The sequence below is a fragment of the Mesoplodon bidens genome (assembly GCF_964165515.1).
Source record: "Mesoplodon bidens genome assembly, chromosome: 13".
NCBI lineage: Eukaryota > Metazoa > Chordata > Mammalia > Artiodactyla > Ziphiidae > Mesoplodon > Mesoplodon bidens.
The window spans coordinates 40,526,328-40,539,982 of record NC_138169.1 but is presented as its reverse complement, the minus strand read 5'-3'; the positions used below and the strand labels follow the sequence as shown (position 1 = coordinate 40,539,982).

At 40.7% G+C, this 13,655-nt stretch overlaps 1 protein-coding gene across 3 annotated transcripts in view; it reads right to left on the bottom strand.

The window, feature by feature from the left end:
* The window catches only part of LAMA3 (laminin subunit alpha 3), a 252,215-nt gene that overhangs the window by 188,190 nt on the left and 50,370 nt on the right, over positions 1–13,655 (bottom strand). For all 3 annotated transcript variants that reach the window (XM_081251703.1, XM_081251700.1, XM_081251701.1), the window contains exons 3-4: positions 8,639–8,756; positions 7,241–7,359 (exon numbers count right to left, since the gene is read on the bottom strand). In XM_081251703.1, the coding sequence (XP_081107829.1) occupies positions 7,241–7,359; positions 8,639–8,756 (237 nt within the window). The remainder of the gene's footprint in view (positions 1–7,240; positions 7,360–8,638; positions 8,757–13,655) is intronic.

Here is a 13,655-nt window from a genome sequence, read left to right as displayed (position 1 = left end):
CGGGGCTGGGAGCTGAGGCTCAGGTATCGGCTTTCAGTCGGAGCGCAGGGAGAGGACTGGGGCTGGCGGCAGGAAGAGAGCCTGAAGGGGTTAGTGCACCACGGCTAGCCCGGAGGGAGTCCGGGGAAAGGGTCTGGAGCTGCTGAAGAGGCAAGAGACTTTTTTCCCTTTTGTTTCCTGGTGCGCGAGGAGAGGGCATTAAGAGGGCTGCTTGGGGAAGCGCCGGAGACAGGCGCGAGCCGCGGATAAGGCGCGGACCTCGGAGACGGGCGTGGGCCGCCGCCGCCGCCCGCCGCCGCCGCCCGCCGCCGCCGCGGGGCCTGTGTGCGAGCGCGGGTCACTGTCCGCCCCGCCTTCCGGGGGGCCTGTGCACCCCGCCACTGCCGGGATCCCGAGACCTGGGGACGGCTTTCCCGGGAAAGCGCACGGAGCGCCACGGGCTGCTGCAACGTCACGCAGGCCTCTGCCGCCGCAGGCCCGCCCCACACTGCACGCCCCTCCCTCCCCTCTGCCTGAGTGAGCCAGAGCCCCCGAATCAGCGGCTCCTTTAAACCCGTCCTGTCTGAGCGAAGAACGGACGCCCTCCGGCGACCTACGCGCAGAGGCGGGGCCAGGTCCAAGGCTGAGACCCGGGAGCTGTGAGAGCAGAGAGGGAAATCTCTCTGTGCAGCCTCGGAGGCAGCGGATTAAAGCTCCACGGTCCATTTGATGTGCCCTGCGTCTGTGGAGTGCATGAATGGACAGCGAATCATCCCAAATTGAGGAAGTGGACTTTGAGGACAAGATTTAAGACTTTCCCCCTTTTCCTCTTTTTACAACGAATTATTCCAAATTAAGGAGGTGGACTTAGAGAGCAAGATTTCAGACTTCTCGCCCTTTTCCTCTTTTTACAACGAATTATCCCAAATTGAGGAGATGGACTTGGAGAGCAAGATTTTTGATTTTTCCCCCTGTTCTCTTTTGTGAATGTGTATGTGTAATCTTCTGTGTAAGAGTCTCTCTGTATAGCTTTGCTTCCACCATATGTCCCAGGGTTCTATCGGTCCGTTTTTTTTTTTTTTCAATAATTACTTTCTAATTTTAATAACGCTACTATATTTCATACTTTATTCTATTTTACTTTACCTGCTCTTTCTTTTTTTCCTACCTTCCCTTCCTCCCTCCCTCCCTCCGCTCCTCCTTTCCTTCTTTCTTTTTCTTTCCTTCCTCCCTCCCTCCCTCCTTTCTTTCTTTCCTTCCTCCCTCCCTCCCTCCTTTCTTTCCTTCTTTCTTTCCATCCTTCCTCCCTCCCTCCCTCCTTTCTTTCTTTCTTCCTTCCTTCCTTCCTTTCTTTCCCTCTCTCTTTCTTTCTTCTACTAATTCTTTCTTTCTACTTTTTCTCCCTGTTATTCTGAGCCGGGTGGATGAAAGGCTCTTGGTGCTGCAGCCAGGAGCCAGTGCTGTGCCTCTGAAGTGGGAGAGCCAACTTCAGGACACGGGTCCGCAAGAGACCTCCCAGCTCCACATAATATCAAGCAGCGAAAATCTCCCAGAGATCTCCATCCCAACACCAGCACCCAGCTTCAGTCAACGACCAGCAAGCTACAGCGCTGGTCACCCTATGCCAAGCAACTAGCAAGGCAGGAACACAACCCCACCCATTAGCAGAGAGGCTACCTAAAAACATAATAAGGCCATAGGCACCCCAAAACACACCACCAGACGTGGACCTGTCCACCAGAAAGACAAGATCGAGCCTCAACCACCAGAACACAGGCATTAGTCCCCCCCACCAGGAAGCCTACACAACCTACTGAAACAACCTTAGCCACTGGGGACAGACACCAAAAACAACGGGAACTACGAATCTGCAGCCTGCAAAAAGGAGACCCCAAACACAGTAACATAAGCAAAATGAGAAGACAGAAAAACACACAGCAGGTGAAGGAGCAAGATAAAAACCTACCAGACCTAACAAATGAAGAGGTAATAGGCAGTCTACCTGAAAAAGAATTCAGAATAATGATAGTAAAGCTGATCCAAGATTCTATTTCCCAGATCCATAATCTTGGAAATAGAATAGACAAAACGCAAGAAACAGTTAACAAGGACCTAGAAGAACTAAAGATGAATCAAGCATTGATTAAAAACACAATAAATGAAATGAAAAATACTCTAGATGGGATCAATAGCAGAATAACTGAGGCAGAAGAACGGATAAGTGAGGTGGAAGATAAAATAGTGGAAATAACTGATGCAGAGCAAAATAAAGAAAAAAGAATTAAAAGAACAGAGGACAGTCTCAGAGACCTCTGGGACAACATTAAACGCACCAACATTCGAATTATAGGGGTTCCAGAAGAAGAAGAGAAAAAGAAAGGGACTGAGAAAATATTTGAAGAGATTATAGTTGAAAACTTCCCCAATATGGGAAAGGAAATAGTTAATCAAGTCCAGGAGGCACAGAGAGTCCCATACAGAATAAATCCAAGGAGAAATACACCAAGACACATATTAATCAAACTGTCAAAAATTAAACACAAAGAAATCATATTAAAAGCAGCAAGGGAAAAACAACAAATAACACACAAGGGAATCCCCATCAGGTTAACAGCTGATCTCTCAGCAGAAACTCTACAAGCCAGAAGGGAGTGGCAGGACATAATTAAAGTGATGAAGGAGAGAAACCTGCAATCAAGATTACTCTACCCAGCAAGGATCTCATTCAGATTTGATGGAGAAATTAAAACCTTTACAGACAAGCAAAAGCTGAGAGAGTTCAGCACCACCAAACCAGCTTTACAACAAATGCTAAAGGAACTTCTCTAGGCAAGAAACACAACAGAAGGAATATACCTACAATAACGAACCCAAAGCAATTAAGGAAATGGGAATAGGAACATACATATCAATAATTACCTTAAATGTAAATGGACTAAATGCTCCCACCAAAAGACACAGAGTGGCTGAATGGATACAAAAACAAGACCCATATATATGCTGTCTACAAGAGACCCACTTCAGACCTAGAGACACATACAGATTGAAAGTAAGGGGATGGAAAAAGATATTCCATGCAAATGGAAATCAAAAGAAAGATGGAGTAGCAATTCTTATATCAGACAAAATAGACTTTAAAATAAAGACTATTAGAAGAGACAAAGAAGGACACTACATAACGATAAAGGGATAAATCCAAGAAGAAGATATAACAATTGTAAATATTTATGCACCCAACATAGGAGCACCTCAATACATAAGGCAAATACTAACAGCCATAAAAGGGGAAATCGACAGTAACACAATCATAGTAGGGGACTTTAACACCCCACTTTCACCAATGGACAGATCATCCAAAATGAAAATAAATAAGGAAACACAAGCTTTAAATGATACATTAAACAAGATGGACTTAGTTGATATTTATAGGACATTCCATCCAAAAACAACAGAATACACATTTTTCTCAAGTGCTCATGGAACATTCTCCAGGATAGATCATATCTTGGGTCACAAATCAAGCCTCGGTAAATTTAAGAAAATTGAAATTGTATCAAGTATCTTTTCCGACCACAATGCTATGAGACTAGACATCAATTACAGGAAAAGATCTGTAAAAAATACAAACACATGGAGGCTAAACAATACACTACTCAATAACGAAGTGATCACTGAAAAAATCAAAGAGTAAATTAAAAAATACCTAGAAACAAATGACAATAGAGACACGACGACCCAAAACCTATGGGACGCAGCAAAAGCAGTTCTAAGGGGGAAGTTTATAGCAATACAATTCCACCTTAAGAAACAGGAAACATTTCGAGTAAACAACCTGACCCTGCACCTAAAGCAATTAGAGAAAGAAGAACAAAAAACCCCCAAAGCTAGCAGAAGGAAAGAAATCATAAACATCAGATCAGAAATAAATGAAAAGGAAATGAAGGAAACGATAGCAAAGATCAACCAAACTAAAAGCTGGTTCTTCGAGAAGATAAACAAAATTGATAAACCATTAGCCAGACTCATCAAGAAAAGAAGGGAGAAGACTCAAATCAATAGAATTAGAAATGAAAAAGGAGAAGTAACAACTGACACTGAAGAAATACAAAAGATCATGAGAGATTACTATAAGCAACTCTATGCCAATAAAATGGACAAACTGGAAGAAATGGACACATTCTTAGAAATGCACAACCTGCCAAGACTGACTCAGGAAGAAATAGAAAATATGAATAGACCAATCACAAGCACTGAAATTGAAACTGTGATTAAAAATCTTCCATCAAACAAAAGCCCAGGACCAGATGGCTTCACAGGCGAATTCTATCAAACATTTAGAGAAGAGCTAACACCCATCCTTCTCAAACTCTTCCAAACAATATCAGAGGAAGGAACACTCCCAAATTCATTCTACGAGGCCACCATCACCTTGATACCAAAACCAGGCAAGGATGTCACAAAGAAAGAAAACTACAGGCCAATATTACTGATGAACATAGATGCAAAAATCCTCAACAAAATACTAGCAAACAGAATCCAACAGCACATTAAAAGGATCATACACCATGATCAAGTGGGGTTTATTCCAGGAATGCAAGGATTCTTCAATATACGCAAATCAATCAATGTGATACACCATATTAACAAGTTGAAGGAGAAAAACCATATGATCATCTCAATAGATGCAGAGAAAGCTTTCGACAAAATTCAACACCCATTTATGATAAAAACCCTGCAGAAAGTAGGCATAGAGGGATCTTTCCTCAACATAATAAAGGCCATATATGACAAACCCACAGCCAACATTGTCCTCAATGGTGAAAAACTGAAACCATTTCCACTAAGATCAGGAACAAGACAAGGCTGCCCACTCTCACCACTCTTATTCAACATAGTTTTGGAAGTTTTAGCCACAGCAAGCAGAGAAGAAAAGGAAATAAAAGGAATCCAAATTGGAAAAGAAGAAGTAAAGCTGTCACTGTTTGCAGATGACATGATACTATACATAGAGAATCCTAAAGATGCTACCGAAAAACTACTAGAGCTAATCAATGAATTTGGTAAAGTAGCAGGATACAAAATTAATGTACAGAAATCTCTGGCATTCCTGTACACTAATGATGAAAAATCTGAAAATGAAATCAAGAAAACACTCCCATTTACTATCGCAACAAAAAGAATAAAATATCTAGGAATAAACCTACCCAAGGAGACAAAAGACCTGTATGCAGAAAATTATAAGACACTGATGAAAGAAATTAAAGATGATACAAATAGATGGAGAGATATACCATGCTCCTGGATTGGAAGAATCACTATTGTGAAAATGACTCTACTACCCAAAGCAATCTACAGATTCAATGCAATCCCTATCAAACTACCACTGGCATTTTTCACAGAACTAGAACAAAAAATTTCAAAATTTGTTTGGAAAAACAAAAGGCCCCGAATAGCCAAAGCAATCTTGAGAACGAAAAACGGACCTGGAGGAATCAGGCTCCCTGACTTCAGACTATACTACAAAGCTACAGTAATTAAGACAGTCTGGTACTGGCATAAAAACAGAAAGATAGATCAGTGGATCAGGATAGAAAGCCCAGAGATAAACCCACGCACATATGGCCAACTTATCTTTGATAAAGGAGGCAGGAATGTACAGTGGAGAAAGGACAGCCTCTTCAATAAGTGGTGCTGGGAAAACTGGACAGGGACATGTAAAAGTTTGAGATTAGATCATTCCCTAACACCATACACAAAAATAAGCTCAAAATGGATTAAAGACTTAAATGTAAGGCCAGAAACTATCAAACTCTTAGAGGAAAACATAGGTAGAACACTCTATGACATAAATCACAGCAAGATCCTTTTGGACCCACCTCCTAGAGAAATGGAAATAAAAACAAAGATAAACAAATGGGACCTAATGAAACTTCAAAGCTTTTGCACAGCAAAGGAAACCATAAACAAGACCAAAAGACAACCCTCAGAATGGGAGAAAATATTTGCAAATGAAGCAACTGACAAAGGATTAATCTCCAAAATTTATAAACAGCTCATGCAGCTCAATAGCAAAAAAACAAACAACCCAATCCAAAAATGGGCAGAAGACTTAAATAGGCATTTCTCCAAAGAAGATATACAGACTGCCAACAAACACATGAAAGAATGCTCAACATCATTAATCATTAGAGAAATGCAAATCAAAACTACAATGAGATATCATCTCACACCAGTCAGAATGGCCATGATCAAGAAATCTAGAAACAATAAATGCTGGAGAGGGTGTGGAGAAAAGGGAACCCTCTTGCACTGCTGGTGGGAATGTGAATTGGTACAGCCACTATGGAGAACAGTATGGAGGTTCCTTAAAAAACTACAAATAGAACTACCATATGACCCAGCAATCCCACTACTAGGCATATACCCTGAGAAAACCGTAATTCAAAAAGAGACATGTACCAAAATGTTCATTGCAGCTCTATTCACAATAGCCCGGAGCTGGAAACAACCTAAGTGTCCATCATCGGATGAATGGATAAAGAAGATGTGGCACATATATACAATGGAATATTACTCAGCCATAAAAAGAAACAAAACTGAGCTATTTGTAATGAGGTGGATAGACCTAGAGTCTGTCATACAGAGTGAAGTAAGTCAGAAAGAGAAAGACAAATACCGTATGCTAACACATATATACGGAATTTAAAAAAAAAAAAAAAGGTCATGAAGAACCTAGGGGTAAAACAGGAATAAAGACACAGACCTACTTGAGAATGGACTTGAGGATATGGGGAGGGGGAAGGGTAAGCTGTGACAAAGCGAAAGAGAGGCATGGACATATATACACTACCAAACGTAAGGTAGATAGATAGTGGGAAGCAGCCGCAGAGCACAGGGAGATCAGCTCGGTGCTTTGTGACCGCCTGGAGGGGTGGGATGGGGAGGGTGGGAGGGAGGGAGATGCATGAGGGAAGGGATGTGGGAACAGATGTATATGTATGACTGATTCACTTTGTTATAAAGCAGAAACTAATAAAATAAAAAAAATAAAAAAATAAAAAAAAAGAATTTGCAATGTCAATTATACCTCAATTAAAAAAAAAAAGATATCCAACCCAACTCAGTCTGAGTCTTCAATGTGATTCCTTTCCATCTAGGTTAGATTTCCTTGAAAGTGCAAGTTTCACAATTATGAAAAATGTGGCATCTTCATGTTCATTTCTGAGTCTTATCTCTCTCAAGGCCTCCCAAATCTACTTACCTCACCATTCTCCAATGGCACAATCCGGGAATAATAAGTAGTACAAAGTACATCATCGTCTCGTGTGATCGCCCTATTTGCTTCCTGTCCAAACTGTTCCAAACAGTCTACTTTAGAATCTAGGAAGGAAACATGTTAATATTGTAAAATAAAATATTATCATCTTGCTGTAAATCTCTTAAGAAATCTCATGTTTACTTAAGAATATACATGAAAAGGGGAAGAACAGAGAAGCATTTAAGATTTTTAGACAGAAGCTTAGAATGAAATTCTTAATTCACGAAAGAAAATACCAAGCCATTTCAGGCCACGTGACTTTCAACAGAAATGTTTGGAGATATGGCTCTAAATTCTCACTCCTCATTAGGCAAGTTTACCCTCTAAGGAGCATTCCTGGAAAGCCCAATGCCTTTGTAAGCCAAATTCCTGTCCACCTCAATTTGTCACAGGGTTCAGAGACCCAGACATTCTTCATTAGTGAAAAAGACAAGGTCAAGGTAAGTAATGTGAAAGGCAGGATCCATAAAGATGGAGCTTAGTTCCTAATTCTACATAAAAGGGAATGGACTGGGACTTCCCTGGTGGTGCAGTGGTTAAGACTCCACGGTCCCAATGCAGGGGGCCCGGGTTTGCTTCCTGGTCAGGGAGCTAGATCCCACATGAATTGCCACAACTAAGAGCCCACATGCCTCAACTAAGGAGCCCGCCTGCTGCAACTAAGACCCGGCAAAACCAAATAAATAAATAAATAAATAAAATATTTTTAAAAATAGGGACTTCCCTGGTGGCACAGTGGTTAAGAATCCGCCTGCCAATGCAGGGGACACGGGTTGGATCCCTGGTCCAGGAAGATCCCACGTGCCGCGGAGCAACTAAGCCCATACGCCACAACTAATGAGCTCTCGTGCCACAACTACTGAAGCCCATGCGCTTAGAGCCCGTGCTCCACAACAGAAGCCACCACAATGAGAAGCACACATACTGCAACAAACAGTAGCCCCCGCTCGCAGCAACTAGAGAAAGCCCACATGCAGCAACGAAGACCCAACGCAGCTAAAAACAAATAAATACAATAAATAAAATTTTTAAAATATATATATATTAAAAAAAGAAAATGGACTGAAGCTATGGCCCAGTTATAGGTACACTGCTTCCCCCTAAATAGTAGCAAGAACCATTATCATAAGAGGTGTTTCAACCCCAGTTATACATGTGTATCCTTGGAATTCATGCAAATGCGCTTGAGAAAGAGGGATGTTCCAAGGGTAACCTAGAAAGTTAAAATTGACCAGCCCCTGACTAGCCACACTGAGAGACTAATTTTCTACTTAAACCCACAGTCTTGATCTGCTGCCAATAATTCAAACCCCTGATAACATGGTAGGCTAGATTACTTACGAGCAAAATATTGCCAAGGTGAGTAGGTGCTTCCGAAGTCAACGGATCTTTCCAAGACCCAAAGATCAGGGCGAGGAGAATTTGCAAATTTGATTAAAATATAGGCCACCTGGAAAAGCTGATAAAGCAAAGGACATACAGTTACTCAGGTCGCTGCATCTGTCCACACCCTCCATCACCTCTATATGATGCTGGTTCCCAAGGCAACACATCTAGCCACACCTCTCACAAGATCCAGATCCCATTTCTAACTGCCTACCGGACATCTCTAATTGGATGCAGCCTCTCAAGCTTATCATGTTCAAAACCAAAATAATCATTTTTTCTCTTTCCACCGAATCTATACATTAATCTTTGTCACATCTTAATCATTATACCCTTGAATTTCAACCAGCCTACACAGCACCTTCAAGTCTGTACATTCAGAGAAGTCTGATGTCAAACAACAATCATCGTGGGCTAAGCTCTTCCAGGAGCAAGAGCCGATGGTACAGCCCTGAGCGTCTCCCGCGAGTGACACAGCCCTGGTTCCAGATCTTGGAGAGCTCACAGCTGCAGAACTGAGACCTGAGCGGCTGCTTGGTAGAGTGTAGCACCTCCTTCTCCTGTGCCATCTCCACTCACCCCCTCTTTTCCTGATTTCTCTCCCTCTTACTGATTTTCTTGTTCATCCTCATCACTCTTTGCCCACGGCCAGGACAATGCAAACGTATGGGAGAGATGAAGTGCGGCTTTGGTCCAGTTTCTTCATCCTCCCACTCTTGAATCCCAGTATGCCTCCATGATGGACCCCAGGAGTCCCTGCAGCCCACTCCCACCCCCTTCCCTCAAAACTTATATCTGGCTTGACTTGTGAACCCTGAGAGTCTATATGCTTAGCAAAGTGCCTAGTATGAGTTCATTGTTCATCAACATGGGTGTTAAACAAATCTGCTAACATGTTAAGAAGTGGGGATTATCCCCACCCCCCCACTCCCCAACCCCAAGGAAGAGATTTCATCGTGATTTTCACAAGAAGACTCTGCCACCTTATTAACTAGCCCAGTAGAGCCATTTGAACAATGAGTTCATCTAGTTAGAGAGGCAGTACTCAGACCCTGTGGGATCCTTCTATTTCTTAGGGAAAAAAAAATAAGGGATTTTCATCTGTATATTTTTCACATACAATAGTATGGTAAGAGTCATATATATATATATATATATATATATATATATATATATATATATATATATACTTTTTTTTTTTTTTTTTTTTTGCGGTACGCAGGCCTCTCACTGTTGTGGCCTCTCCCGTTGCAGAGCACAGGCTCCGGGCATGCAGGCTCAGCGGCCATGGCTCACGGGCCCAGCTGCCCCATGGCATGTGGGATCTTCCCGGACCGGGGCACGAACCCATGTCCCCTGCATCGGCAGGCAGACTCTCAACCACTGTGCCACCAGGGAAGCCCCCATATATATTTTTTAAAGTCTCAGAGCTACTAGTTGATTGTGAATGTTCCCAACTCGACACTAGAAGCCAAAATCTCTAGGGCAATGGTTCTCAAATTTTAGTCTCAAGATACCTTTACATTTTTAAAAATTATGGAGGACTTTCAAAAGCTTTTCTTTACGTGGGCTATGTCTATTAATTAAGAAATACCATATTAAAAATTAAGGCTGAGAAAGTTTTTAAATACATATTACTAATTCATTTAAAATAATAAACCATTACATGTTAACATAAATACCATATTTTATGAAAAAATACTATATTTTCCAAAACATAAAAATTATAGTGAGAAGAGTGGCTTTGATTTACATTTTTAAAATCTCATTCAATGTCTGCCTTCATAGAAAACAGCTGGATTCTCATAGCCACTTCTTCAGTTTGTTGTAATACATTGTTTTGTTTGAAGTATTTGAAGAAAACCTGGCCTCCCATAGATCTGTAATAGGAAAAAGGACCTAAGAGCTTGTGGACCTCCTGAAAGGTCTTGGGAACCCCATGGGTTCTCAACCGCACTTTGAGAACCACTGATCTTGGTCACAGAGATTATCCTTTGCTCTAAGAAGCCCCTTTGTTTACTTCACTGTGGAAGGAAGAATTGTCACACCAATTACTGAAAACCCTAAGTTCAGCCAGTTTTGTCTCAAACACTTGCTCTTTGATCTTGAAAAATCTGCTTCCCTGGGTTCAGATTAATGCTCTCAGATTGTCTACCGATCCTTGGAAAAAAATGATCCAACCTCATGTAAAGTAGCAGGATACAAAATTAATGTACAGAAATCAATTGCATTCCTATACACTAATGACAAAATATTTGAAAGAGAAATTAAGGAAACACTCCCATTTATCATTGCAACAAAGAGAATAAAATACCTAGGAATAAACTTACCTAAGTAGACAAAAGACCTGTATGCAGAAAACTATAAGACACTGATGAAAGAAATTAAAGATGATACAAACAGATGGAGAGATATATCATGTTCTTGGATTGGAAGAATCAACATTGTAAAAATGACTGTACTACCCAAGACTATCTACAGAGTCAATGCATCCCTATCAAACTACCAATGGCATTTTTCACAGAACTAGAACAAAAAATTTCACAATTTGTATGAAAACACAAAAGACCCCGAATAGCCAAAGCAATCTTGAGAAAGAAAAATGGAACTGGAGGAATCAGGCTCCCTGACTTCAGACTATACTACAAAGCTACAGTAATTAAGACAGTATGGTAGTGGCACAAAAAAAGAAATATAGATCAATGGAACAGGATAGAAAGGCCAGAGATAAACCCACGTACATATGGTCACCTTATCTTTGATAAAGGAGGCAAGAATATACAATGGAGAGAAGACAGCCTCTTCAGTAAGTGGTACTGAGAAAACTGGAGAGCTACATGTAAAAGAATGAAATTAGAACACGTCCTAACACCATACACAAAAATAAACTCAGAATGGATTAAAGATCTAAATGTAAGGCCAGACACTATAAAACTCTTAGAGGAAAACATAGGCAGAACACTCTATGACATAAATCACAGCAAGATCCTTTTTGACCCACCTCCTAGAGGAATGGAAATAAAAACAAAAATAAACAAATGGGACCTAATGAAACTTCAAAGCTTTCGCACAGCAAAGGAAACCATAAACAAGACCAAAAGACAACCCTCAGAATGGGAGAAAATATTTGCAAATGAAGCAACTGACAAAGGATTCATCTCCAAAATATACAAGCAGGTCATGCAGCTCAATATCAGAAAACCAAACAACCGAATCCAAAAATGGGCAGAAGACCTAAATAGACATTTCTCCAAAGAAGATATACAGATTGCCAACAAACACATGAAAGGATGCTCAACATCACTAATCATTAGAGAAATGCAAATCAAAATCACAATGAGGTATCACCTCACATCAGTCAGAATGGCCATCATCAAAAAAATCTACAAACAATAAATACTGGAGAGGGTGTGGAGAAAAGGGAACCCTCTTGCACTGTTGGTGGGAATGTAAATTGATACAGCCACTATGGAGAACAGTACGGAGGTTCCTTAAAAAACTAAGAATAGAACTACCATATGACCCAGCAATCACACTACTGGGCATATACACTGAGAAAACCATAATTCAAAAAGAGACATGTACCACAGTGTTCATTGCAGCACTATTTACAATAGCCAGGACATGGAAGCAACCTAAGTGTCCATCGACAGACGAATGGAGAAAGAAGATGTGGCACATATATACAATGGAATATTACTCAGCCATAAAAGGAAACGAAATTGAGTTATTTGTAGTGAGGTGGATGGTCGTAGAGTCTGTCATACAGAGTGAAGTAATACAGAGTGAAGTCAGAAAGAGAAAAACAAATACCGTATGCTGACACATATATATGGAATCTAAAAAAAAAAAAAAGGTTCTGATGAACCTAGGGGCAGGACAGGAATAAAGACACAGACATAGAGAATGGACTTGAGGACACAGGGAGGGGGAAGGGTAAGCTGGGACGAAGGGACGAAGTGAGAGAGTAGCATTGACATATATACACTACTAAATGTAAAATAGATAGCTAGTGGGAAGCAGCTGCATAGCACAGGGAGATCAGCTCGTTGCTTTGTGACCACCTAGAGGGGTGGGATAGAGAGGGTGGGAGGGAGATGTGAGAGGGAGGGGAGATGGGGATATATGTATACGTACAGCTGATTCACTTTGTTATACAGCAGAAACTAACACAACATTTAAAGCAATTATACTCCAATAAAGAAGCTAAAAAAAAAAAAGCTAGTTAGGAATTGTAAGGTACTCTGAAAACCATAAAGCAATACCTAAAGGAAGGAGAAATAATTTCCAGAATACATGTACCATTATTACATAGTGAAGGAATTCATAGGAAATCCAAGAACTCCCAGTTTAGAAAATCAGAACAAATATATTTCCCTAAAGACCGCACATCTCTCTTAGACCACATCAAAATAAGACTGCTTTTAGATATGTAAGAGAGAATACAAATGAAACATTTTTGGATACAGGAATCATTTAAAACATTCTTAATCTCTTCCATCAAAATCCTATAATCATAGCATGTCCCCTAAAAACCCTATTTATTTAATAGTGTGTGACCTAATGGTTACTATGTTCTAGGTACTATGTCAAGCACCTCAGAAACATTCTCACAATGAAAGTGGGATTTTATTAACCCCACTTTACAGATGAGGAATGTGTGACTTCGAGAGGTGAAATAATGTGTCCACATCTTGCAGGTGTAAAAGTCCACCACCTTTGTACATTCTACTCACTGATCATTAGCAATACCACTGAACCTGACAGATACTTAACATTTAACCTGTTTCATCCTGGGGAAAATAACTGTCAAAGAAGTTCCAAACATCATTATTTCCAAATATGCTAAAAGTCCATTACAGGGAGCCTGGATGTAGGGAGCTATGTGATAATACACCTCGATGGTTATTTGAGCGTGTTGATTTCTAAAGCTGCACTTTCTGCTAGTACAAATCCCCATAAATGAAATAGC